The sequence below is a fragment of the Sminthopsis crassicaudata genome, chromosome 5, assembly GCF_048593235.1.
Source record: "Sminthopsis crassicaudata isolate SCR6 chromosome 5, ASM4859323v1, whole genome shotgun sequence".
NCBI lineage: Eukaryota > Metazoa > Chordata > Mammalia > Dasyuromorphia > Dasyuridae > Sminthopsis > Sminthopsis crassicaudata.
The window spans coordinates 278,474,307-278,500,224 of record NC_133621.1 but is presented as its reverse complement, the minus strand read 5'-3'; the positions used below and the strand labels follow the sequence as shown (position 1 = coordinate 278,500,224).

The 25,918-nt window shown below is 34.5% G+C and overlaps 1 protein-coding gene across 1 annotated transcript in view; it reads left to right on the top strand.

Annotated features, from left to right (window-relative positions):
* Positions 1-25,918, top strand: part of EEA1 (early endosome antigen 1) — a 126,572-nt gene that overhangs the window by 9,601 nt on the left and 91,053 nt on the right. The window contains exon 2 of the mRNA XM_074271156.1: positions 15,943-16,035. Within this exon, the coding sequence (XP_074127257.1) occupies positions 15,943-16,035 (93 nt within the window). The remainder of the gene's footprint in view (positions 1-15,942; positions 16,036-25,918) is intronic.

Here is a 25,918-nt window from a genome sequence, read left to right as displayed (position 1 = left end):
GTAATGTCAGAAGACCATTGGTGTTGCTAGATAGAAACTCAGAAGAGGGATTTTAGTCTGGTTTGGGAATCATCTGTGTAGAAATGATATTTCTACCAGTGGAAGCTGATCACATAATCAAGTGAAATAGATAAACAGAGAAAAGAAGAGGGTCCAGGTTGTGTGGGACAGGTGTAAGATTCCTTTTCCCAAATTAACTAATCAGAGACATCTTCAGGCATAAAGAGAAAACATTTATTTAATCCCTGCAAGGAGAGGCCCAGACACACCTGGGAGCCATCCCAACTCTGCCATGTGCTCCTGGAACCTGGCCAGCTTCTGGCTTGTCCAAGATTTAAAAAGCAAAAGACCCAAGACTTCTCATCAGATAGAGTATAAGGATGTAACCATCTTTGACCAATAACTTCACTAATTTCCTGCATCCCAGGGTTCAAGGCTGGGAATAGGAATCAGGTAACTTCCTGAAACCCAAAGCTCAGTTGGGTATAGGGATCATGTGACTTAGGCCCAGTCCCATAAACTTGAGAAAACTTCATCCAAGGAGTCCCATTCAAGGTCAGCTCTGTAGAATTAGAATAGCAGAAATAACCACCCAGCTCTACCCTCTACAGGTCTACACATGAAGAATGATTAATAACATTAACCTAAGCTTAATGAAATTGAACTGGTTGAAGATTCTACAATGAAAAATGAACATGAGAAATGATTAGAGAGGAAGGCAAAAAGCTAGGGAGGCAAAAGTATTCAGAAGGTGATTGATACTGTCAAAGGCCACAAAGACAGAACATATGCATGGATAATTTTTCAACATTTTCCCTTGCAGTCACTTCTGTTCCAACTTTTCCCTTCCTTCCACCCCCTCCCCTAGATGGCAGGCAGTTTCATACATGTTAAACATCTTAAAAGTATATCTTAAATACAATATATGTGTACATCTTTATACAGTTCTCTTGTTGTACAAGAAAAATCGGATTCAGAAAAATAAAATTTTCCTGGGAAGAAAAACAAAAATGCAAGTAGTCCACATTCATTTCCCAGAGTTCTTTCTCTGGGTGTAGCTGGTTCTGTTCATCATTGATCAATGGAAACTGAATTGGATCTTCTCATTGTTGAAGATATCCACTTCCATCAGAATTTATCCTCATATAGTTTTGTTGTTGAAGTGTATAATGATCGAGGATATGATTTTCAATTAGGTCCTAGAGTAGGGATAGGATTTAGGATTAAAATGGTAGCTAATGGGGGCATCAAAAGCTAGTGCACTTTTTCTTTTCTTTTCTTTTTTTTTTTTTAAAGATTGGGGAACTTGTTCTTTGTTCAAGAGGAGAAGGGAAAGAACCATTGGAGAGGGGAAAATGGAAGATGTTGGGGAAGGCATAATTGAAGGAGCTAGATTCCAGAGAAGAAGAGTAAAGTTTAGTGTAGGAAATAAAGAAGCTTTAATTTGAGGGAAGATGGAAGAAAAGTGAGTGTAGAGAAAATGATATTTAGAGGAGAAAAAAATTTTGTGATAAAAGTAGAAAGTGAGATCATCTACTGAGTTGGGAATTGAGGAAAAAACGAGAAGATTTGACATAACAGTTATATGGAATGTGAGAATCCTTTTATTCATTTCCTTAGCAACCAACATCAAGGGACCAAAGTTAGTATGAATTTGTAGTGATCTAGACCAGCATGTTTCACATTTTTCTCCATATTATTACTTATGTCTAAATGTTTTCCTTTTCAATGTTGTTAATGTTTACCTAATTTCAGACCTAGCTAAAAACATTCTTCTTTTTGACTGTTCTCTTATCTCTCTATTTTCTGACAGTCTCATTCCTCCTTAATTGTACTTTGTCATGATCATGAAACTAGGATTCAAAGACTCCTCCTTAGTCTCCTTGTGTATATTAATTACTCTTGTTCTGGCTTTATATAGGATTTTTAGGGATTTCAGCTATCTTTGACTTCTACCCTTGATTAAGGTCTTAATAAGCAATCATTTTATGACTTCCTTATACCTAGTAACCTTTGGTGGCTTCCATCAACCACCTTCTCCTTGTTACTGGGTTACTGGAAATCATAAAGTTGTGCTGATATGATCCATTATAACCATGCTTTCAAACCTCTGTTTGACCCTCATTGCTGCAAGACCATTTTTTTTTTTTTTTTTTTTTTTTTTTAGTCATTTCTTATCTGTTTCCTTTTTCATCCTTTATGGAAGCCGTTCTAAATTGACCACACTATTTTCAAGTCTACAACTCTTTATTTCTTGCCCCCCTCCTCTTGAAGATGCAGGTCACAGAATCTTACATTCTGTTGTTAAGTATCTATGTAGGTTGTATGTCTTTTATTTGCATTTGCTGAAGTGGACTTTTTTTATTTGTTGTGGTCTATAAAGTATGTATTTACTATTTTTGTCTTTTTTGCAGATTGTTGCAATGCATATGTTATATGCATAACTTTTTTATAAAATTCTTTGTAGTGTAGAAAAATATGTTTATTCTTTAATAGTCCCATTTAGATGAAATATATCTTTTAGTTCTAGTTTCTTTTTATTTAGTTCTCCACTTTTCTTTTGTTTATCTTTCTATTAAACTTATCCTAACCTAAGAGATATTGAAATCTTCTGTCAGTTTGTGTTACCTTTTTTTTTCCCCCCCAATTAATGTTTCAATTGATTACTCTTCCAATGGTCATTTTGCCTCCCATTTGCCTTGAAATCTAAGGATCAGTGTCCTGTCAAATCTTTTATGTGTCTGTTGCCTTAAAAGAGTTCTGATTCCCTTTCTTTCCAGGCAGGATGAACGTTCTAAATATTACATAAGTGCTGATTATATTTTTTGTTAAGTTCCATTTCCCTTTTTCTATAAATGAATGGGAGCATTCATTCATCAGTGGGACCCACTCACCACTGAAACAAGAATTTTTCCCCTTTATCTTTTTCTTCTTCATTTCCTCTATCTTCTCTTCCTTGCTCATTTTTTGGTAGGTGGAATCTTTCCCTCTTTTTTTTTTTTTCTAAATAAAAAGATGGTTCTCTTTTTGCCTTTCTTTCTGTCTCCTCAGAGATTTTGCTTTGTTTATTATCTTCCTAATCTTGAATCTTTCCTCCAAGATTTCCTTCCCCAGCCTTATTTTCAGAACTTTTTCCTTCTATCTTAAATTTTGACTCTGACCCTGCTACTCACTTAGATGATTCTTCTGTTCATTTGGTCTCCAGATTTTTCAAAATTATATTTGTTGCCTCAGCCTCTTCAAGTCCCACTTATTCCTCAATGCTTTACCTCTGGATTTCTTTTCTTTTTCTTTTTTTTTTCTTGAAACTTTCCTAGTCATGTCTTACCATTTTGTCTTACGGCCTATCTCCCACTGCCAAAACCTTCAGTTTTATCCCTGCCAAGATGTAATATAATACCTTTTCTTTGTTACAGCTCTGTTTTAGGGCCTTAATGGCTTTCTGTCTCCCTGCTGTCACACTTGAAATCATTCCATTAATTTGTGTGTGTCTATCTTTGTGTGTCTATACATATTGGGTTGTATCACACACACACACACACACACACACACACACACACACACACACACACACACAGTTGCCATTAGTGTGTTCCAGATAATTGAGTTTACTAGACTTCCAAATAAACAATATATAGTTATTTTGAGTAATAACTTCCCAAGTTATAACTTTCCTTAATTATATGTCTTCCCTACTAAAAAAGCTTTTAGGGGCAGCTGGGTGGTGCAATAGATTGAGCACCAGCCCTGATGTCAGGAGTACCTGAGTTCAAATCTGGTGTTAGACACTTAACATTTTCTAGCAGTGTGACCCTGAGCAAGTCACTTAACTCCAATTGCCTCAGCAAAAAAGCCCAAAACAAACTTTTAGTAAGTGACTCCCCATCACAAATTCAGTAAATCCTTATTTCTTTACCTGGCTTTTTAAGATATGACTTAATTTTTCTCACATTAGTCCCCTTTTCTATTTTATTTTTCTGCACTTTGTGCTTTTTTCCATCTTTGAATATATCTGATGCTTTGGTAGACTGTAAACTCAAGTCTTTCTCACTCAAAAATAATAAGTATATGTTTATATGGAAGCTATTTATTTAGTAAACTCAGTTTTTTGGAACACACTAAAGGCTTGAGAAGTAAACAAAAGTCTACTCAGTACATAGCATTGTACTGTACTCCTTGATGATCTTGTTAGGCTCACTTTTAGAGAACATTTCTGATAAATTTGATTAGCTGAGTTCCCATTTGTCAGCAGATTAGAAGCTTTCGCACACATTTATTCATTTGATGAATTTTTAGTGGTAAGAGGTAGGCTTAGCATTTGAAGAAGTGATGTTAAAGGCTGGAAAAGTATAGCTAACAACTTTACATTAAGGGAACTGATAGAATACAAATAATCAGAACTCACTTTTACCTGTCTAACCATTTACCACAGGGACAAATAATATTATGTGCTCAATGACTTCTGAAGGTTTCTTACATTACAACAAATGTTTTAATTATGACCTTGAGTCATTTTTTTGATTTTTTTTTTCATTATTTTTAAGAAGGCAAGGAAATATGTAATGGATTTTAGAAAGATTTCTATCCTGTGGTTTTGTTTTTTTTTTAATTTTGTTTAAATTTAACTTCTCCAAAAAAAGTAAAAAAAAAAACAAAAAAAAAAAAAACAAAAACCACCTTTTCCAATGATCCCAGATAACCTGAGTGGTATATTTAAGCAGTTTTGCAGTCTGTATTCACAAAATATGTCAGAAATTAGATTAGAGGATCAATTTGATTAGGACCAGTTCTAATGAATTTTAACCATACATTTTGTTTATAATTGTTATTTGTGTTATTTATCAAGAGAAAACTTATTAAATGTTCTTTACAGTTTTTAACTTTTATCTTTCATAATAATTGTTCCTCAAAGAGATAGAAATAACTAAAATGACAGATTAGTGGTTCGAATTCATAAACTTATAAAGCTGGATAAAACATTAAGTACTTGTACCATAATCCCATATACTTGATAACATTAAGATTCCATTAGTGTTAAAGCAGGTACTATAGTTAACATTTTCATAATTAAAGAACTTTTCTTAATCATAGAATTTCAAATCATATATTCTGGTTCTTCATATAGTTTGTGACTTGCCCCAACTCAAACTTATATAATTAAGGGTAGAAATGCATTGAAAAGGCTCAGTGAATGGATGGATCAAGTGATAGACCAGGAGTCAGCAAAATCTGAGTTCTGAGGCCCTTAGCCTCAGACAATAGGAAGGCACTTCCTCAGTTTCCTTTTTTCAAAAGTGAGGATAATATCTCCCAAGGATTGTCATGAAGATAAAATGAAATAATTGTGAAGCACGTTGCAAATTTTAAAATGCTGTGTTGTTATATTGAATGTCCTTATTATTAGGATAGATGGCTTCCAGTTCCAGAAATATAGAATTTTTTTTGGGGGGGGGGGCAGAGGCAATTGGGGTTAAGTGACTTGCTCAGGGTCAGATAGCTAAGAAGTGTTAAGGGAATGAGGCCAAATTTGAACTCAGCTCCTCCTGACTTCATGAGTGGTGCTCTATCTACTGCATCACCTAGCTGTCCCCAATATAGAAAAACTTAAAAATGAATTTATTAAGGTGAGAAAATTAGGATAAAGAATGAAAGGGTGAGGTAGAAGAAAATACTAGGAGCATGAGGTGACCAGAAAAAGGAAACAAGAAATTAAAACTTTAGGCTAGAGGTTCTTAAACTGTGAATTGTGACCTCATATGTTGTCTGGTAATATAGAGGTCACAAATTTATGATTTATTATCAATAAAATATTTAATTTATATAACTTTTATGTATCTGTATACCCGGAGTTATGTAAAAATTTCTCAGGTGAAAAGGGGTTGTAAGTGGAAAAAATTTAAGAAGTCTTGCTTTAGGCATTTAGTCTTTTGGGTTGTTGATTGTTTCATGTTTGCATGTTTTCCAGTAAGACAAAGTTCTTGAAGGCTGGGCTGTATTTGTCTTAGATTATTTCTGTATTCTGTCCAGTGCTGAGTATAGTGCCACATACATTGTAGGTCCTCTAAAAATATTAGTTGGATTGAATTCAAAGGGAAAAAAATTCTGTTTTTACCAATAGGTCTTCAAGAAATGCTATATATATATATATACACACACATACATACACATGCACAAACGTACATACACACCTTTCAATTTGATTTAAGTTAGTTTTCAAAAATTGATTTGACATTTTGGTTCTTTAGAGATGACTGACATTTAAAATTCCTTGCCCAATATTTGTTGAATATTTGTTTTTAAAAAGCAATTTAGGATTGTTTCCTTTTTAGTGGACAAAGCTACTGTTTTCTTATAGTGCTAGTATAAGTTGCTTTGTTTTTATAAAACATAAACTTCAGATTTTCCACATCTGTTTCAGTAATCATTGGTTTTAGAAACCTAATATATTTGCAAATTCATAGTGATACAAAATATTCCATTGAATTTGGCTCATTCTGGCTTATCTTGCCATTTACACAAGCATTAGGTGTTGTTTTCATCTTAATATGTTAAAAGCTATTTGGTTCTGATTTTTATATGAAACAATTTACATTGTTTCTTTACCTGTATTTTCCTATAATTGGTGTTTTTGTTACCCCTATTTCATTGTTTTATTGTTACATTGTTCTTACTAACTAGAGACAGATTACTTTATTCTTCTAAGTTTCTTTATATGTAAAATGGTGGTAACAACTGCCTCAGAAAAATGCAGAATAAAGAAATAGTACTTGACATTGAGATAATATGTCTGGAAGACCAAATAATACACTTCCATAAGTGACAATAGTAGGAAACTCAACCTGAGTGACATTCCTGTGGCTCACTCCCTGTCACTGACATAGGATCTTGGCCTTTAGAGACCTTTAGGCCTAGAGAACATGTGACTTCCTGTAACCTGGGCCCAAGACCTGATCTTTAGGCTCTGGGAATAGGGATCACATGACTTAGGCCTAGTCTTAATAGACTGTTTGAGAAAGCTTCACGTGCCTGTCTCATTCAGTAGGGAGAGTATTGCCCTTTAAAATTCCAAGGATTGAAAAATTGGTTGGATTTGATTGGCCTTTAAAATATTGTTATATATAGTCTTTCATATTGAAACTATTTTTTCTCATTCTTAAAGTATTATCTTTTTTTTTAGAAGTGCATAAGATTTAAAAAATTCCAGGCTCAAAAGTATGACATTAAGGGGCAGCTAGGTGGTACAGTGGATAGAGCACTAGCCCTGAAGTTAGGAGGACCTGAATTCAAATGTGATCTCCGATACTTAAACGCTTCCTAATTGTGTGACCTTCTGCAAGTCACTTAACTCCAAGTTGCTTCAGGGGGGAAAAAAAAATAACAACAACAAAAAACTATGACATTATCTGTGACTTCCTCTTTATCTTTTTTTTTTTTTTTTTTTTTTTTTTTTTTTTTTTAAATCCTGTCTTTTTTTCCATTCAAAATTTTTTTTAGCTTTTTCCATATGCATTATCATTACTTCCTTACCTTTTGGAGGTTTCTCATTCCTCTTAGGTTGATCTTAATCAAAGATTCTCAATTAGAAGAGTGTTAAAAGGCTATCAACTCATATCTGAACAAGAATTCTTTAGAGTACACCCAAAAAAGGTATACAGCGTTTGTTTTCTAGATTTCCAATTGAGGACTCCCTAAATTTCTCATTCTTCTCAAAGGGGTCTCTATGATTCACCCACAATATTATTTTTATATGTTTCTCCCACAATTAAATTTCACCCTGATATATTCTACCATTTTTCCCACTCATGTGGAATTGCAAGAACCTGAGAATATAGCTTCTTAATTTATATTTCTATTCCTTTCCCCTTTTTCTAGTTAGTGGTTGAAATGAGGTGATCTTTGAATAAAGATTTATCCTTTTAAAACCATATTACAGCCATGAGTTCCATCCCATTAATTTCTAGCGATGACTGTGTGCCTTTGTTCATTTTGTTTTTCTCCCACTTTTGAAATCTTTCTTCCTTTTCAGTTATTTAAATTCATTTTATCTTACAATGCTCTGCTCCTCTCATCTCATGTATAAAGCCTTTTTCATTAATCCAAGCTCATCTGTTTCTTTTTATCTGTAGTAAATATCACATGGTCTCACATTTATTTGGTCCCTCTCATTGTTCATGTATATTTAGTATTTTTGGTCTCTAGTTAGATTGTAAACTTAAGGATTAGATCCTTTCCCCCCTCCTCAAAAAGCTATTCATTAGCTTCTTTTGTTTTTATGTTGCTTTCATTTTCATATAAAGTTGCCTCTGGCTTTATACCTTCTAAACCATTCCCTTTAACAAAAATGAAAAAATAAAAAGGGTGAAAAGCAGCTTCTCCAAACAAATCTGCATTTCACCTGTGCCTGACAGCCATCCATGCCTGTTCCACACTTGTCCCCACTTTCACAAAGAAGGATGGGAGGTATATTATCTTTTGGGGGGGCTAAACTCAGTTATTACAACTACATAGTGTCAGGGGTGTGAAACTGTGTTCCCTTTTATCTGTAAAATTATCATTCTGAAATTGTGTCCCCTTTTGATTTGTAAAAGAAGAGAGATCAGGATCTCCCAGGCTCCAGAGTCTAGAAAGAAGGTACATCCTGCCAGATTGAGACAAGCAGTATCATTCAAGGGCATATCAACTCCCATTGACCTTTTGGGAGTTGCATCCTCATTCAGGAAACAATTTTCATTCAGTTGGGAAATCCTGGTCTGACAGTCAGTTCAAATTGCCCCCAGATGTGCTCACAAAATAGGTTTCTGTTCACTCATTCCTTGCAGAATGTCCTAGCCTTTGCTTTGCCTCTTTAGCATAGCTACCAGGACTCCTGCTCACTGTGAAGATTTTCTCTTCTCAGTGCCAGCCTCCATCTCCCTAACAGGACTTTGCCACTGGGAAGTCAATCTTCCTAACAAAGCTGACTTCTCGTCCAAAAAACTTCCCTTTTTGCGACTTAAACTTTTCACGTTTGTGAATTCTTTCATGAATGACCTGCATTGATCATAAAGGGATTCCCACACCTCAGTTCTCTGCACTGCCACTAACCTCATCATATAGTATTTTCATTTTTTCTCTTGTTCTTTCCTTTCCTGTTATAATCATTGATCTATGTTCCTAACTACTTACTTTCACTTGTAATTATTTCATGTCTTCTCATGTTTCTCTGCATTCTTTTCATCATTTCTTATGGCAAAATCATTCTTTTGCTTCTTTGCAATATATGCCTAGATGTGGGATGATAAAGTCAGAGGAAATCATCATCATTTTTATCATTTTTGAAGCATTATTTTCCAAATTGCTTTCTAGAACGTTTGGAACCATTCACAACTTCCAGAAAGTAGTGTATGCCTTAATGTTTGACTTTTGTTAGCCCCTTTTCCCTATATTATTGCTTATCTTTTATCAATTCTCCAATTTGAGGTGAAACTTTAGAATTGTCTTGGTTTGCATTTGTTATTAATGATTGGGAACAACCTTTCATGTGTTAGTGAGAACTATCTGTTCTCTCCTTTGATCACTTATCCTTTAAAGCACTACTTCTTACCCAAGATCCATGGATTATAAAGGTCTGTTGATAAAATTTTGAAGTATCTATTAACTTTAATGAGAAAAAATTGCATCTTTATTTTCATTAACTTCTTTGCTTAGGTTTTGATGATAAATTTTTCCCTCCCACGTGTCTCTTCTCTCCATTTGGGGGTACTCCATTATTCTTACTTGTGGGTGCTCTGTCCAAAGGGATATAATTTTTATTTTTTTTTCTTTTGTGAGACATTGAAGCTTGGGGGTGGATTCTGGGGAAAAAAAGTGTGTGTGGTTTTTTCTTTCTCAAAAAAGCTAAGACAGTTTACTTTTTCTCAGGTATAACTTTAATTAGCAATTTTTTGAAATGAAGAACTGACTTTATTTTATTTATTTATTAATTATAGCTTTTTATTGACAAACATATGCATGGGTAATTTTTCAACATTGACCCTTGCAAACACTTCTGTTCCAACTTTTCCCTTCCTTCCACTCCCTCCCTTAGATGGCAGGCAGTCTTATACATGTTAAACATGTTAAAGTATTTATCTTAAATACAATATATAAGTAAATAGGACAATTAGAGAAACTGGGTCAGGACATTAAAAGAGAACTGTGGCACAACATTCCACACTCTCTTCTAACTATTCAGATCTTTGAATTACCTTCCTCTAGAAAGTCTTAGCACCATAATTTTGACCAACCCTATGTGAAGTAAATAAACCAAATAAAAACCAAAATAAAGCTAGAACAATGAAAGGACTAGTATCTCCCTGATAACCCCAGAGTTAATCAGCAAAACACAAAGCTCCTCTTTGGAATCATGTCAGACTCTGCAGTTGGGGAGCATATGGACAGGTCACTGTGGTTAGATCTGTGGTCATTTGTGCATTTAACTCAGCCTCTGCTTATAGAGCATCAGGACTCAAAATAGTCTTGCTGCCCATTCAGAGGGGCAACCCATTCCAGGGGAGAAGGGGGAGACTTGGAGTAGCTCCACCTGTCTCTGCCCAGAGGAACAGACAGAGCTGCAGAAAAGATCAAATTTCTGAGCAGATTATGCAGTTAGACCAAAGCAGGCAAATCCCAAACTTTTAGAGGCCTGATATCAAACTTCAAGGTCCTTTTAAGTATGCTGAAATACTAATTAAAGACCTGGGGTAACAGGAGTGGAGAAACAGATCAGAGAGACTGCCAGTCCCAAGACAGGTGTCTGATTTCTGGTTGTTTATAAAAAATAATCCCCAAAACTGAGTCTGCCAGGGCAAATTCCAACAGAATAAGGGATTTCAAAGTTACAGCATAACCAGCAAATGGTCCAGTAAATTTAAGCAAGGAGTGAAAAATGAAAAAAAAATTGTTTAAAGGACTTCCAATTAAATCTGGATTAGTAAGACAGGGGGTGGGTTAGAAGTGCCTGAAAAAATACACCAGTTTTCCCAATTTCCTATGTCTTCCTCCCTTTTTTTCTTACAGAAAGTTATTATCAAATAACCATTCCACATATAAATCCCAAGAGTGAATCAAAATTCCTATATATATATATTCCTGTTATATATAACAGACTAAAAACATGACAGCAATAGTTTTAACAATTTCCATCTCAAGTCTTAAGCACAGTAATACAGTTTTAACAATTCAACCACTTTCCCACTCCCCCCCATCAGTTCAAATTACATCAGGAGCAGGGATGATGGTTTTCTCAAAAACTGCTTTCTGGCTGAAGATGGGTAGAGATGCTCACTCCAGGGAGGGGGATGGGTGTAATGTGGCATGCTGATAATCAAAGCTTGATCTATGTTCCAGAAGTCAATATATATGTAATTTGACCAAATCTAGGAAAAAAAAAATACAAATCTAACAAAGAAAGGTTAGAACAATCTGAGATAGAAAGACTAGTCCACAAGGACTGCTACAAGATATGGCCAGGAACAAGATATTCCAACTTGCTCTGGACATTTTCTCTGGCAGTCACCACACCTTGATATACCCCTTGTCTCAACTCTATTCCTCTGACTTCCTTCAAATTCCAACTAAAATCCCATGTGGCCATTATTCCCAGTGGACTTCTCCTAAGCTCCAATTTGGCCGGAGTTGGAGCCTTCAGAAGTTAGATCCTTTTTGCTACATACTTTACCTAATTAGAGGCACATTACCCCTTTCAGGCAATTAACAGAACTTCTTTAACAAGCAATATTGTTCTTTTAAGATCTCATACTTAAAGATAACTAAGTCTAGCATGCATGGGTAACAATAAAATTATTTCCCACAATTTAAAAACTGCCCAAAAGAATACTCAGAACAAATCTGGCATGCAAAAGCAATAGTAACATTATTTCCCAAATTTAGAATCATCCTAAAATTCCTAATCAGATGTTTTCTCCAGCTGGAGTTCAGAATTATACTAAGTACAGTTGCAACATTGAAATAACCAATTCCCAAATTTCTTGATCATTGTTCTTAAACTTAACAGAGCTCTTAAATTAACAAAACAAGCAATCACACAGAACACACATAGACTGCTCAGTCAAAACATTTAACACAGACCAAGGGCTATCTGGAAAGAATAGCCCTGAGGGAAGTTGTCAGCTTCAGAGTCTTCCCTCCTATAATCCAAATGAATGCCTTTTTTCTTTTCTTTTTTTTTCCTTTTAGTCAGATAGTGTCTTAAAAAAGACACTGATTATTTATACTCTGGAATGCCCAGAGTTGTGCCAACTGGCACACAGATGTGTCTTAGATACCAGGTAGGGTCCTCTGAATCCAGAAGACTCTACTCCTAGAATTTATACCCATCAGCATTTCATAATTCCAGGAATCCAGATGCTAGCATACAGGACAGAACTGAACAGGTCTTATGCAGGCAGAACAGAACAGGTCTTAAGATTTAACCAGCTAGTACCCCAAAAGGTACCCAGATAGACTTATTTTCCTGTGGCCAAAATGGGGGTGTCTGTCATCAGGCTGTTGTGGCTGGAAATTGCTCTCTTTCCCAAAGGCTCTGGAAAAAAAAAAAAAAAATCCAGTAGGGGCCCCGGCCTCTCCTGGCCAAGAATTCAGATCTGCAGCCACCCTGAGGCCCAACGCTGAGATCAGAAAGTCTCTTATCTCTAATCCTGCTCATTTTCTGACATCTCCATGAGCAAGATAGAGATTAGAGAACAATTCAATAATTTATTTAAAAAGGAGAGATTTACTGGGACCAAATGGATCCATGGTTTGGTCCCAGGGCTGAACGAGACTTGTCTCAAAGAATCCAGCAGAATCCAGAATATAAGATTCTTTTATAGGGTAACAAGAACAATGACTTAATGGGAGGATGACCTAACTGGGGAGGAACCTAGGAAGAGGATGGCATAATGGAGGCAGGCTTTATGGAGGGAGGTACTGGAGAGGCTCCTGATATTCTAATAATGTCTAAAATGGATAAAGACCCTTATCCCATCAAACATTAAGGGGGAATGGTTATAACCTGAGGCAGAGTAATTAAATAGGACAATTAGGGAAACTGGGTCAGGACCTTAAAAGGGAACTGTGGCATAACACCGAGATTCTCTGTAAAGGAATTTACAAACCCGAAAACCTACTAAATTGATTGAATGATAAAAGAGGTTTATTATAGGGATTGGGAAGTAAGGTTAGAAATACTGACAGAGAAGCATAAAATCTCCTTAGGGAAATAGGTGAGGATTAAGAGAGAATAACATTGGAAAAGAATATTATTCCAGTGGGCAGAGGCCTCCTTGGCATAGCAAGGCATAGCTGGCATGTCTAGAACCTCTGCAAAGAGAGGATTTTAGATTGGCTCTTTTGTAATAGGAGCTTTGGCTACAAGCTGAAGGGGGTTAGTGGGTGGAGTTTCAAGTTGGCTCTATCTACAAACTGAGTTTCAGCTTGAACTGGAATTTAAGTAGAATTGAATGAGTTTCTTTAATTGAATAAGGTTGGAATTCTTTTAGCTCAGGACTGAACCCACCCAACCTAGATAAGGGAAAGTAGCTGTTTATCTTGTTTCCCTTGGGCAGGGTCCCTCACTGAGGTAGAGTCCAAAGAAAATTTCTCCTTCAAGGAGTTTTAGAGTTTCGGGGTCCCTTCTTCAATTTTATTTGTGTGGAAAGTGTTTTGTAGTTTTGCTCACATAGTTCCTGACTTTCCTTTGGAGATAGATCTCCAAACATTTTATGCTATCGACAGTTATTTTGAATGGAATTTCAATATTTTTAAAAATTTTGGTGAATTTGGTAGATTTCACCAGGGTCCATGAGTTAGAAAAGTTTGGGAACCCTTCATTAAAAAAGGGCTTTTGGCCTTCTTTTGTTAGTTTACTCTGTGTTTTTGCTGTCAGTGGATCTTTTGTCTTTTTTATTCAGTTGAACAAATATATACTAAATGCCTACTTTATGCAAAGCCTGTGGTAGTCATTGGGAATAGATTTTTAAGAAAGAAATTACAAAAATATTCCATTTACCTTCTTCTCTGAATTTTCTTTTTCCATTAAAATTTTGTTGCTGATCTTTTTCTTTTCACTTTTGTTTTTTTTTTTTTGGTCGTTTTTCATTCTCCAGTCTTCTAAATAGAAGTCTTTTCTGGTTACATATTTAGTCAAGCAAAGCAAATCTCTCATTCTTGCCTCTAGTGTATGGTATGCAACTCACCCATTAAATCTCAAGAAATTTCTCAAGGTATGAAAAGAAAGTTTATTAGTTTCTCATGAGAAGTGGGCAGTCATTCTCACAATCTGAGGGTTGAAAGTGAGATGCTGAATACAGGCAGCAGAGGCAATACATATATATATATATATATATATATAATATATTCCCTGAGCCAACATTAACCCTCCCCTTCCCCTCATCCTCCTTGACTGAGAATGTGACCTTACATCCTGAGTCCCAAAGCTACAGAGAATGAGGAGGAAGCAACACATAAATTCAAATTTAAACAAAGACATGCCTTTTATTGATCCTGAGACGTGAACTTTCTTAAATATGGGCTAGGGAGATTAGGGCTGAGTCAGTTTGCTCCTCCCAGAAATTGCTCCATCTACCCATATCCTAGGAACTATTTTATTTGCCCATGAGGAAAGGCAGGGGAAATAGAAACCTGATTCCGTAGCTTAATTTTTCTAGGATTATTTTACTTTAGCACTTTATACAAATCTTCCAAAAATTTTCTGTGATATAGGATTCAATAGAGGCTAAAAGGAGAGTTCATTTACCATTTGCAGATGTTATTTGATTCCTCAATACAACCCTGAGAAGTAGAGAGAGAGGGAAAAAGCATTTATTAAGTACTTATTTTGTGCCAGGTACTGTGCTAAGTTCTTTGTAAATATTATTTCGCTTGATCCTCACAAATAGCCCTAGGAGGTTAGTGCTGGTATTTTACAGTTGAGGTTAAATGGCTTGCTGAGAAGTTTACACAGCTCTTCAGTGTCTGAGTTCACATTTGAACTCATATCTTCCTGACTCTAGGTATTGTCTTTATACTCCATAGGAAGTGACAGGGTGGGACTTGTTGGGTATAGATAATATATAGTCTAGTATGGCTCTGCTTTAGAAGTAGTAGAGGGAGGAGTGGTAAGAAGAAAATTTGGCATGTAAATACTAAGAGAGTCTGGAAAACTGAGAGCCAGGTGATGGAGTTTGAATTTTATGATTGGGGAATATTAAAGAGACCTTGAAGAGTTTTGACCTGAGGATTGACATGAAGAATGTAAACTTAGGGAAAACAAAGCTTGTTGTGTAAAGATTGAGTTGGAGGAGGGAAGAGTCAAGAGACCATTAAAAAGTCTTGGTGGGTAGTGATGCTTTTCTGTACAAGGGAGAAAGCATTTGGAATGGAGAGGAGAGATAATGTAGAGATTGAATCAAAAGGATTCACTGAATAAAAGAAATCACAGACAAGGAAGAGTTAAGAGTAATATCAAGGTTTCTGCTTAGGTAATAATGTGGATGAATAGTGATATCACATATAAAAATAGTGAAAGAATTGGAGGGCCAAAAGGACAGTTTACAATTCTTTGTGCTTTAGTAAATCAACTTTCCTCTAGGGTTCAGGCCTTTTGTAAGAAAGGATCATGTAAGAACCATGCTGTTAATGGCATAGTGATTTAACATATTTTTTCTAGGAGCTTTTTAATTTTAACAAGAAAATGCATTAACTCTAAGCAGTGAGTTTCTCTGGCAGGATTTTTCAAGTATGAAGTGCTAGGGCTGGGGAAGCTATTTCTGGTGAAAATAGCATTTTTCAAGTGTCCCTCAAAATATGTAAGTGATTACAATTACATGGTTTTGGTTACAGTTGAAAGCAAATAAAAAGATTTATTGACTTAATGTAAACTTTCTCTTTTCTCTCTCCCCTCCCTCCCTTTTAAAATTATAGACCCCCGGGAGAGTTGGCTCTCAAGGTTCTGATTCTGATTCATCAGCAACACCTGGAAATGTCTTGGATGTCAACAATGAAGGCTCTTCAGAGGTATAGTAATATTGATGTAGAAAATCAAATTTAATATTGTTCAGGAAAAATAACAGATGTTTTAGGGAGCACTATGTTATCTATAACATTTAGATAACTCATTCTTGGCTCATAGTCTAGAAGAAAGGGCTATGACATTAAAAAAATGCTTATACTCTTATACTCTGAACTTATACTCTGAATTATAAGTGAATTGTAATTACAAAATGTTATGTGGGATTAGAGGGGAAGGATTGGTCATTACTTTTGGAGGCCCAGGGAAGGTTTTTTAGATATTTGGGTTGAATTTTTTATGGGCAAGAGTAATTCAAAAAGGAGGCAGGAAGACAAGAAGGGAAGGCATTTTAGGCATAATAAATGATTAAACAACATTGTAGATAATTAAAATGATGAAGATGTTGGAGTATATAGATGAGGATAAGTTTAAAAAAATGTTTTAGGAAAAATGAAGGGATTCAGTTAAAGTTTCTAAAATCATAAAGGGCATACAGGATAAAAATACAGATTTTTTAAATTCTACAACTTCTGCACTACTAGTATGAAATAACTGACTCTTAAAGATCATTGCAGATAACTTTAAAGAAGTGTTACCTTCTATAACTATAGTAAACTTGTAGAACTTTCAGTGACAAATGTATCACTTGAGCAGAAAATATAAATAGGTTCGAGAAGGGTTTAGAGAGATTGCTAAGAATAGTGCCGTGATAGCTTAAATGAAAAAAGAATGATTTGGAATATAGCCCTATTTGAAAGTTGATGCAGTAGAAGGTAATTATATTTATATTGTTGCAATACTTGGAGACAGACTATTGGGCTGGACAATTGATTAGTTATTATGCAACATGATATTTCATATTTTGTTATTTTTCTGCACTAATTATTTAGTAATAAAAATGTTCAGATTTTTATTAGAGTACTTAACAATACTTTTTCCCCAACTGTCTTATAGTGTTTGTCTTTTTTTTTTTTTAAGTATGAGGATTCAGAAGGTTGTCACTTTACCTTTTTTCAATTCTCAATCCTCTGAAATAGGTGTTTTCCAGTTAATTACATGGAGTTAAAGTTGAATAGAAAAGATAATTTAACTGATTATTATCTCAAAGGTTTTAGTTGACTTTGGGAACCCAATGGAATTCTAAGCTACTTGATAAGAACCAGTTCATCTATTCTAATTTCTGTTGACATTTCTCACAATGATCAGATCTAATTAATTATATACATTAGATAATTCACCTGTGGCTATGTAAAATGTTTTGTGAATTCTGATAGATTTGCCTGGACTGCCTTTGCAACACAATCACATTAAATTTCTCTTATGCTATAAGATGCTCTCTGGTTTTACCTTTTTGATATATCTCATATTCAAAATATTGATTAATAGTGAATTATGTAGTCATATTTGTTTTTATCCATGACCATCTCTATTTTTCTTGATATTAGATTACCTAAATGTACTATCTACTTGGAGGAATATGAAACTAGCTTATTTTCCTGACTTATAAATTTCTTGAATAATCTATTAAAATAGGATTTCCATTTCATGCCAGAGTTATAGTCTCAGAGAAATAGGCTATTATATCATTATCACCAGTATTAGTAGAAAGGCCATATAAAGTAAAATGTCAGTACTAGATGGTTTTCAGTATTTTATCATTTAGGAGATAAAGTATTTCATTGATGTTAGTACTTTCTCCATTGATATAAATTGCCCTTCCAGAAAAGTTTTTGCTCATTCCAGTTTTGCTGGCCTATCATCTTCTTTCTGGCAAATTAATATAGATGTCTCCCTAGGGTCTGTTCTTGACCCTCTGCATTTCTTTTGCTACTCTCTTATTGTCATCTTGTTTAAATTCACAATTTCAATTACCATCTAAATATAGATCTTTAGCTTTCATTTTGATTTCTGATTTCCATATCTGCATTTCTAGCTGTTCAGAGAATTCTAAAATTGAATATATTTTTTTCTACTAAACTTTTATCCTTCTGACTTTATAACTTCCCTTTACCCTGGCCTACCTTGTTCACAACCTCTCTGTCATCTTTTGGCTGTTATTCTACCTCATCTTTCATTTGATCAGTAACCAAATCCTGCAATTTCCACCTTGGAAACAAGCCTTCTGTTTTATCTTATTGCCATCCTACCCTGGCGTTGCCCTTCATTATCATTGGCTCAAACTGGTACAGTAGCTGTTTTGTAGTTCTTTCCATGTCACCTCTCTTCTCCCCCTTTGATACTAAATTTCATATCAATGTGAGAATAAATATTTTATCCGTATAAATCTGGAAATGTCATTCCTTTACTTAGAAATCTTCAGTGGCTCTTCCATGTCATTGAAAGACAGTTGACTGCTTTGGTGCTTGAAGGCCCTCTACAACCTTTCATCCCACTGACAGAGAGCTTTTTTTTTTTTTTTTTTTCATTTTTAATAATATATTATTTTTCCAAATACATATAAAAGATAATTTTCAATATTCATTCCACCCCCATATCCTTTTTTTTTTTTAAATAATAGGTTTTTATTTTCAAAATATATGCAAAGAATTAAAACAACTCCAAGGTACCACCTCACACCTTTCAGATTAGCTTTGATGACTGGAAAGGATAATAATGTTGGAGGGAATGTGGGAAAACTGGCACACTAATGTATTGTTGGTGGAGTTGTAAAATGATTCAACCATTCTGGAGAGCAATCTGGAATTATGTCCAAAGAGCTATAAAACCAGCACCCAGCAGTGCCATTACTGGATCTGTATCCCCAAAAAAATCATATAGGAGGGAAAAGGACCCACATGTTTACAAAAATGTTTATAGCAGCTCTTTTTGAGAAGCAAAGAATTAGAAAAGGAGTGGATGCCCATCAATTGGGGAATGGCTGAACAAACTGTGATACATGAAGGTAAATGGAATATTATTGTTCTATTAAAAATGATGAACAAGCTGATGATAAAAAGGCCTGGAAAGATTTACCTGAACTGGGCTGAGTGAAACAGGTAGAACCAGGAATATACTATACACAATAATAGCAAGAATGTGTGATGATCAACTATGAAAGGCTTGGTTCTTCTCAATAGGTCAGTGTTCCAAAGCAATCCCAAATAGACTTTGGGTGGAAAATGCCATTTGCATACAGAAAAAAGATCTAAGGTATCTGAATGTAAATCAACATATGCTATGTTCATTTCTTTTCTTTTTTCTTTTCTTTCTTTTTTTTTTTTTTTAATAATCTCTTCCATGGTTTTTCCTTTTTCTCTTTTTTTCTCTCTCAGCATAATTAATAAAATAATATATATTGAATATATTGAAAATAAACTAAAATCAAAATATATGCAAAGTAGTTTCCCTTTACCTTCTTCCAAGATGATGAGTGATCCTATTGCACATGCTTAACATGTATTGGATTTCTTTTTTGTCTAGGGGAGGGATGGGGGTGGGGGAAGGAATGGAGAAAACATTTGGAACACAAGGTTTTGCTGTTGAAAATTTATCTGTACATATGTTTTGAAAATAAAAAGTTTATAAAAAAAAAACAAGTTTTGAAATAAAAGTCAGGAAAAGTGCAATTCTTCTATACATATTTCCACAGTTAGCATGTTGTACAAGTAATATCAGATCCAAAAGGAAAGAAATGAGAAAGAAAAAAAATATCAAACAACAATAAAAAGGTGAAAATATTATGTTGTGATTCATATTCATTCCCTATCGTCCTCTTTCTGGATGTAGAAAGCTCTGTCCATCACAAGTTTATTGGAATTGGTCTAAATCACCTCATTGTTGAAAAGATCCATGTCCATCAGAGTTGATCATCTCATAATCTTGTTGTTGTGTACAATGTTCTCTTGGTTCTACTCACTTCATATAGCATAAGTTCATATAAGTCTCTCCAAGTCTTTCTTAAATCAGCCTGCTGTTCATTTCTTATAGAACAATAATATTCCATAACATATATAAACCATCACTTATTCAGCTATGTCCCAACTGATGAGCATCTACTCAGTTTCCAGTTCCTTGCTACTACAAAAAGAGCTGCTGCAAACATTTTTGCATATATGGGTCTTTTCCCCTTTTTAATGATCTTTTTTGGGATATATACCCATCACAGACACTGTTGGATTAAAAGGTATGCTCAGTTTGATAACCTTTTGGGTATAGTTCCAAATTGTTCTCCAGAGTGGTTGGATCAATTCACAATTCTGTCAACAATATGTTAGTCTCCCAGTTTTCCCACATCTTCTCCAGCATTTATTATTATCTTTTTCTGTCATCTTAGCCAATCTGAGAGATGTATAGTGGCACCTCAAAGTTGTCTTAATTTGCATTTCTTTGAAAATTGTCTTCATATCCTTTGACCTTTTTATCTATTGTAGTATGACTTGTATTCTTATAATTTTCAGTCAATTCTCTATATAGTTTAGAAATGAGGCCTTTATCAAAACTCTTGGATGTAAAATTCCCCCCCCCCCCCATTTTCTGCTTCCTTTCTAATCTTTCCTGCATTGGTTTTGTTTGTACAAAATTTTTTAAAAAAATTATATAATTAAAATTATTCATTTTGCATTTCATAATGTTCTCTAGTTCTTCAGACATAATTCCTTCCTTCTCCACAGAACTGAGAGGTAGACTAATCCTTGTTTTCCTAATTTGCTTATAGTATCAACCTTTATGTCTGAGTCATGAATCCATTTCAATCTTATCTTGTCAACATTCATTTTTGTGAGATTTGATGTTTCAAATTTTTCTCCCTCCTTCATCTCATATAGGTGAAATATGTGTAATTCTTTTAACTATATTTCCACATTTGTCATGTTGTACAAGAAAAATCAGACTTTGAAAGAAAAAAAACCACAAGAAAGAAAAAAACAAAAGAGAAACTACTGTGCTTCGATTCAAACTCCATAATTCTCTCTCTGAATACAGGTGGCATTTTCCATCTCAAATCTATTAGAATTGCCTTGAATCACCGCATTGTTGAGTATAGTTAAGTCCATCAAGGTTGATCATCTTTTAATCCTGTTGTCACTATATACAATGTTCTATTGGTTCTACTTACTTCATTCAGCATCAGTTCATACAAGAATTTCCAGGCTTTTCTGAAATCAGCCTGTTCATCTTTTCTTATAGAACAACAATATTCTATAATATACATATGCTCTAATTTATTCAGCCATTCCTCAACTAATGAGTATTCATTCAATTTCTAGTTCCTTGCCACTACAAAAAGGACTGCTACAATTTTGCATCTATAACTTCTTTTCCCTCTTTTGTGATCTCTTTGGGATACAGAGATTGCTAGATCAAAGGATTTACACTGTTTGATAGCTCTTTGGGTGTAGTTTTAGTAGTGAATGGTCTGATCATTTTACAATTCCATCAACAATGCATTAGTGAACCAGTTTTCCCATATCCCTCCAGCATTTAACATTCTCTTTTCCTGTCATTTTAACTAATCTAGAGAGATGTGAAGTGGTACCTTGGAGTTGTCTTAATTTGCATTTCCCTAATCACTAATGATTTCGAATATTTTTTCATTGATTTTAATATTTTCATCTGAAGATTGTCCATCTTATATCAGTTGGGGAATGATTTGTATTCTTATAAATTTGAGTCAGTTTTCTATATATTTTAGAAATAAGGTCTTTATTGGAAACACTGGATGTAAAAAAATTTCCTCTAGCTTTCTGCTTTCCTTTTAATATTTGCTGCATTGGTTTATTTGTGCAAAAACTTTTAAAATTTAACATAATCAAAATTATCCACTTTACATTTTATAATGTAATCTAGTTCTTCTTTGGCTATAAATTCCTTCCTTCTCCAAAGATCTGACCAGGTGGACTATTCCATGATCTCCTACTTTGCTTATGTTAGTATATACCCCTCTTTCCTATGTTGGGTACTGAATCATAGGCCATTCTTCTTCCCCTTTTTATTTGTGATTAGACTTGGGAAAATTGAGTATAAAAAGAAAACTTTAAACTTTGAGGCCCCAACCCTCCCTTTACATATCATTGTGTCTCAATGAAGGTTAGAAAAGAAAAACAGTATCCAGGTGCTTGCCTCTCTGACTTTATCCCTGTCCAAAAATTACCCTGGGAATTTATTGTCCTTGACAAAGACACCAATTGGCCTGCCTTCTCTGTCTGATTGGGCCTTAATCAGAAGCCTCAGGTTGTTAATGGCACCTTAACTCCTCTCTATCTGCTCTCTTTGAAGTAAAGATAACAATAGCTGCAAAATGTTAGACTAATTGCATTCTTGCCTTGTGTATCCTGCTTGCAAACTCTTGCTAAAAGTCTATATAAATTCTGTGTCTCAGTTCCTCTGGACAAAATGCTTATTTTCTAGCTTTTCTAGAGCTCTGGTAAAAGTGAAATTTGTACAAATTGGGTTCTCATACCTTTGTACTTTGGAGAAAGTATGAAAGCATTTTCATAAAAGGAAACTGCTGGCCAGTCAGAAGGGCTATATAAGTGGATGGGTCATTTAATAGAAAGGGTAACATTAATTAGATCTTAGGTTAATTTAGGGGAGAGGTGAATTATAAAGAAATCAGTTTTACCATATTTTTCTATTTTTCACTTTTGTGGATAAACAATAATCAAATTTAGTTTCACTTAATTTTTTTCTTTTTTTCCAATCTTTTAGTTGACTTTAAAATGAAATGTCAGGCTTGGGTGTTTTTTTTTTTTTTTTTTTTTGTTTTGTTTTGTTTTGTTTTTTGTTTTTTCCTGTTCATTTTGCTTGAAAAGCTGTGACTACTCTCATTGGGAGGACTGGGAGAAAGAAGGCAATCACTAGACCCTTCTTAATAATTCCTTCATATTGATGTTTTGTTTTAGCACTGGTGGTGGCTTTCTCAAAGTATTGGGGCCATTCCATTGATTGACTGTTGCTTAATTTTTTCTATTATAAGGGATAAGCTGTTTTAATTAATTATGTACCCCTAAAGCAATATATGAAAAGTAAAATGGAAAAATCTGCTGTTGTTATATTTTGTGGATGTTTTCTTTTGTGAGCTTTGAAATGTCAGAGTTAATGTTTTTATATGACTTACACTCTGATTTCATTCATGAATGAATTAGAAAGTATTTTCCTTTTATTTTGGCAAGAAATATTAGTTTCTTAGCATTAATTTTAACTAATAATTGTATCAGCAAAATTATAATAATGCATCTTAATTGATGTGAATTTATGTATTTACAGCATATATTTGTGATAAATTAATAAAAATGAACTAGTTTTAATTAAAATTAATTAAATGTAGGTAGATGAATGTTAGATTTTCTAAATTATCTGCTCTTCAATCATTGAAAAAGGAGGTCATTGGTGTGAACAGGTGCTGTCATCTAAAGAAATTCATTCAGTTAAATTTATTAAATACCTATTGAGAATCTGTACAAGATGTTGTTTGAGGTCTTGTCTGTGATGGAAAGATAAGGCACAATCCTTACTTGTTGTCAATGAACTTATGGGGATAATAAGACAGATGTAATTAATATGTAGAGCCTATGATTACATTTGTGTGAGAACTTCCTTCTTTTCAACTGTTTATAATTTGTAGGCTTATTGAATTGCCTGAAGTTTATAGATATTGCCTTGGCTTTGATAAGGTAAAAAGTATCATTAACAAGACTTGAATTTCAGATCTTTTTAACTCTCAAGTCCTATATTATTTTTTATTATGCCCGATCATCTTTCATATAAATAATTACTTATCTAAGGATATCTGCTTATTTAGCAGTTCTCTAGGGAAATTTAAATTAAGAGTTTATTATTATTGTCTTATATTCTTTTGTTCCCGGGTAGATTTTTGAGATTAGAATGTAAGCTCTGACTCTCCTACACAATGGGAGAAAAGGCCAGGTAGGAGTTGGGGTTTCTGTGTTCAGGGTCTAAATACCTTGTTGTTTTGTAGTTTTTTGCTTTGCACTTCTTTTGCTGACAAATACTTTGTCAAATGGGAAATACTCTTTTTCCTTAGTAATAAACCCTTTTTTGCTTTTTCTTACTCTGAGAGTCTCTGATTGTTTTTGTGGTTGATATTGTTCGACATATAGGTATTGAGAAAGTAAAGCTTTTTGTATTGTTAAATGAGAGAATTCAATCAAAATTGTTCTTAATTATATATGGGTAGGTGTGTAAGTATGTGAGTGCATGTATGTGTCTATATGTATATACAGGATTGGGTAGGGGAAAGAGACAAACACTGGCAATAATAAGAATAAAACAACCCTATGACTTAAGAGATCTAGTTTTATTATGTCAGTATCACTGTGATCTTGGACAGATTATTAAACTATATGTGGTCTTCTCTGTAAAGGAGGGTATTGCACCAGATAGCCATTACATTTTCATTGTGGTATAAAATGCTTGAACTAATAACATGTAGCTTATTTTAAAAGAAAACTTATAGGATCTTAAACGTGGATTATGGAAAAGAAAATGATTTTTTGGAAATGCATTATTGAAACCAAGTGGTAATATGCTGTTGTACTAAGTTCTTCAGAATTTACAAAACTTAATTGTGACCACTTTCCTTGAAGAATAAAATATACCAATGTGATAATAATTTAGTGGTGCATAGCTAGGTTATTTTTGCACAGCTTAATGCTGTTGATACATTTCAACATATGGTTTGAGATTAAAGAGATTCTACTGTTGCTTAGGTACTCCTGGGCTATTTCTTTATGGCCTCCATATATGATCCTGGATTTTTAAAGTGATGAGGTGCGAAAATTGAGGATAAGAAATCCCCTAACAGCAATGGGGTCCCCTTAGCTGATTGCACAGGTTTTGCGAAAGAATTCTCAGACCCCAATAAATACAGACACAAGGTTTGTGGCAAAGAAGGGATTTATTTACACTAAGACAGCTTGCCAAGATGACAGCTTTCTTAGTGGGCAAAGAATCCTGTTAAGATGATTTTGCAAAGATGGGTTGACACTGAGAAGAAAATATCTTCATTAGTGGGCTAAGTCCAGAAGGGCAGGACTTCCTGATTAGGAATTAGCAAAGGCGGGTTAATATTGAGAAAAAAAATATCTTCATGGGAAAAATCCTGTTAAGACTTCTACAAAATGTCTTGGCATTCAGCACTAGATATATTGAGGTTTCTTTGATCTTTGGCCCCAAGCTGGGGGCCAATCACCTGATGAATCTCAGAGACTGATTTTCAATTCAATTCAGTTCAAAGTTGAATGAAATTATTTATCTTGGGAGTTTCCTTTATGGACAAGAGGGTATGCCCCTCTTTGAGGAAAGTTTGAGACCCCAATCAACTTCCCCCACAGATTAAAGGGGACACAGTTCACATCAACCTTTCCCCCCAAAAGATCTCAGTTTATATCAAAAGGATATAGTGGTGGAATCTAAAATTGTTTTGAAGGTAGTCTGAGTGATGGACTGTGTATTGCCTGAAAAACCAAGTTTAGTGAGGCTCATTTCCTGCTTGTGAAGACTGGCTTTTAGTACAATGAGATTTTTAGCCACATAATTTGTGAAATATTTCTCCTAAATTGGCATGATTTATGTTTGTTGAGAAAATACCTGACCTGATGAAATCACAGCTCCTTAAAACTAGAATAAGTGACATAAAAGTGCTAGGTGGGTCTAGTGGTAGAGAATTGATGTGAGAGTCCCCTCTGGTCAGAGACACAGGTCCAGTGTGAAATTCATGCACCTGAAAAGGGATTTTTTATTGGCACTGAGAAGCCAGCTTTGCTAGGAAGATAAACTTAGTGGCAAAAGAATCTGTTAGGGAAATAAAGGTTAATACTTTTTTTTTTTTTTTCTTCCCCTGAGGTTGGCGTTAAGTGACTTGCCCAGGGTCACACAGCTAGGAAGTGTTAAGTGTCTGAGACCAGATTTGAACTCAAGGCTGGTGCTCTA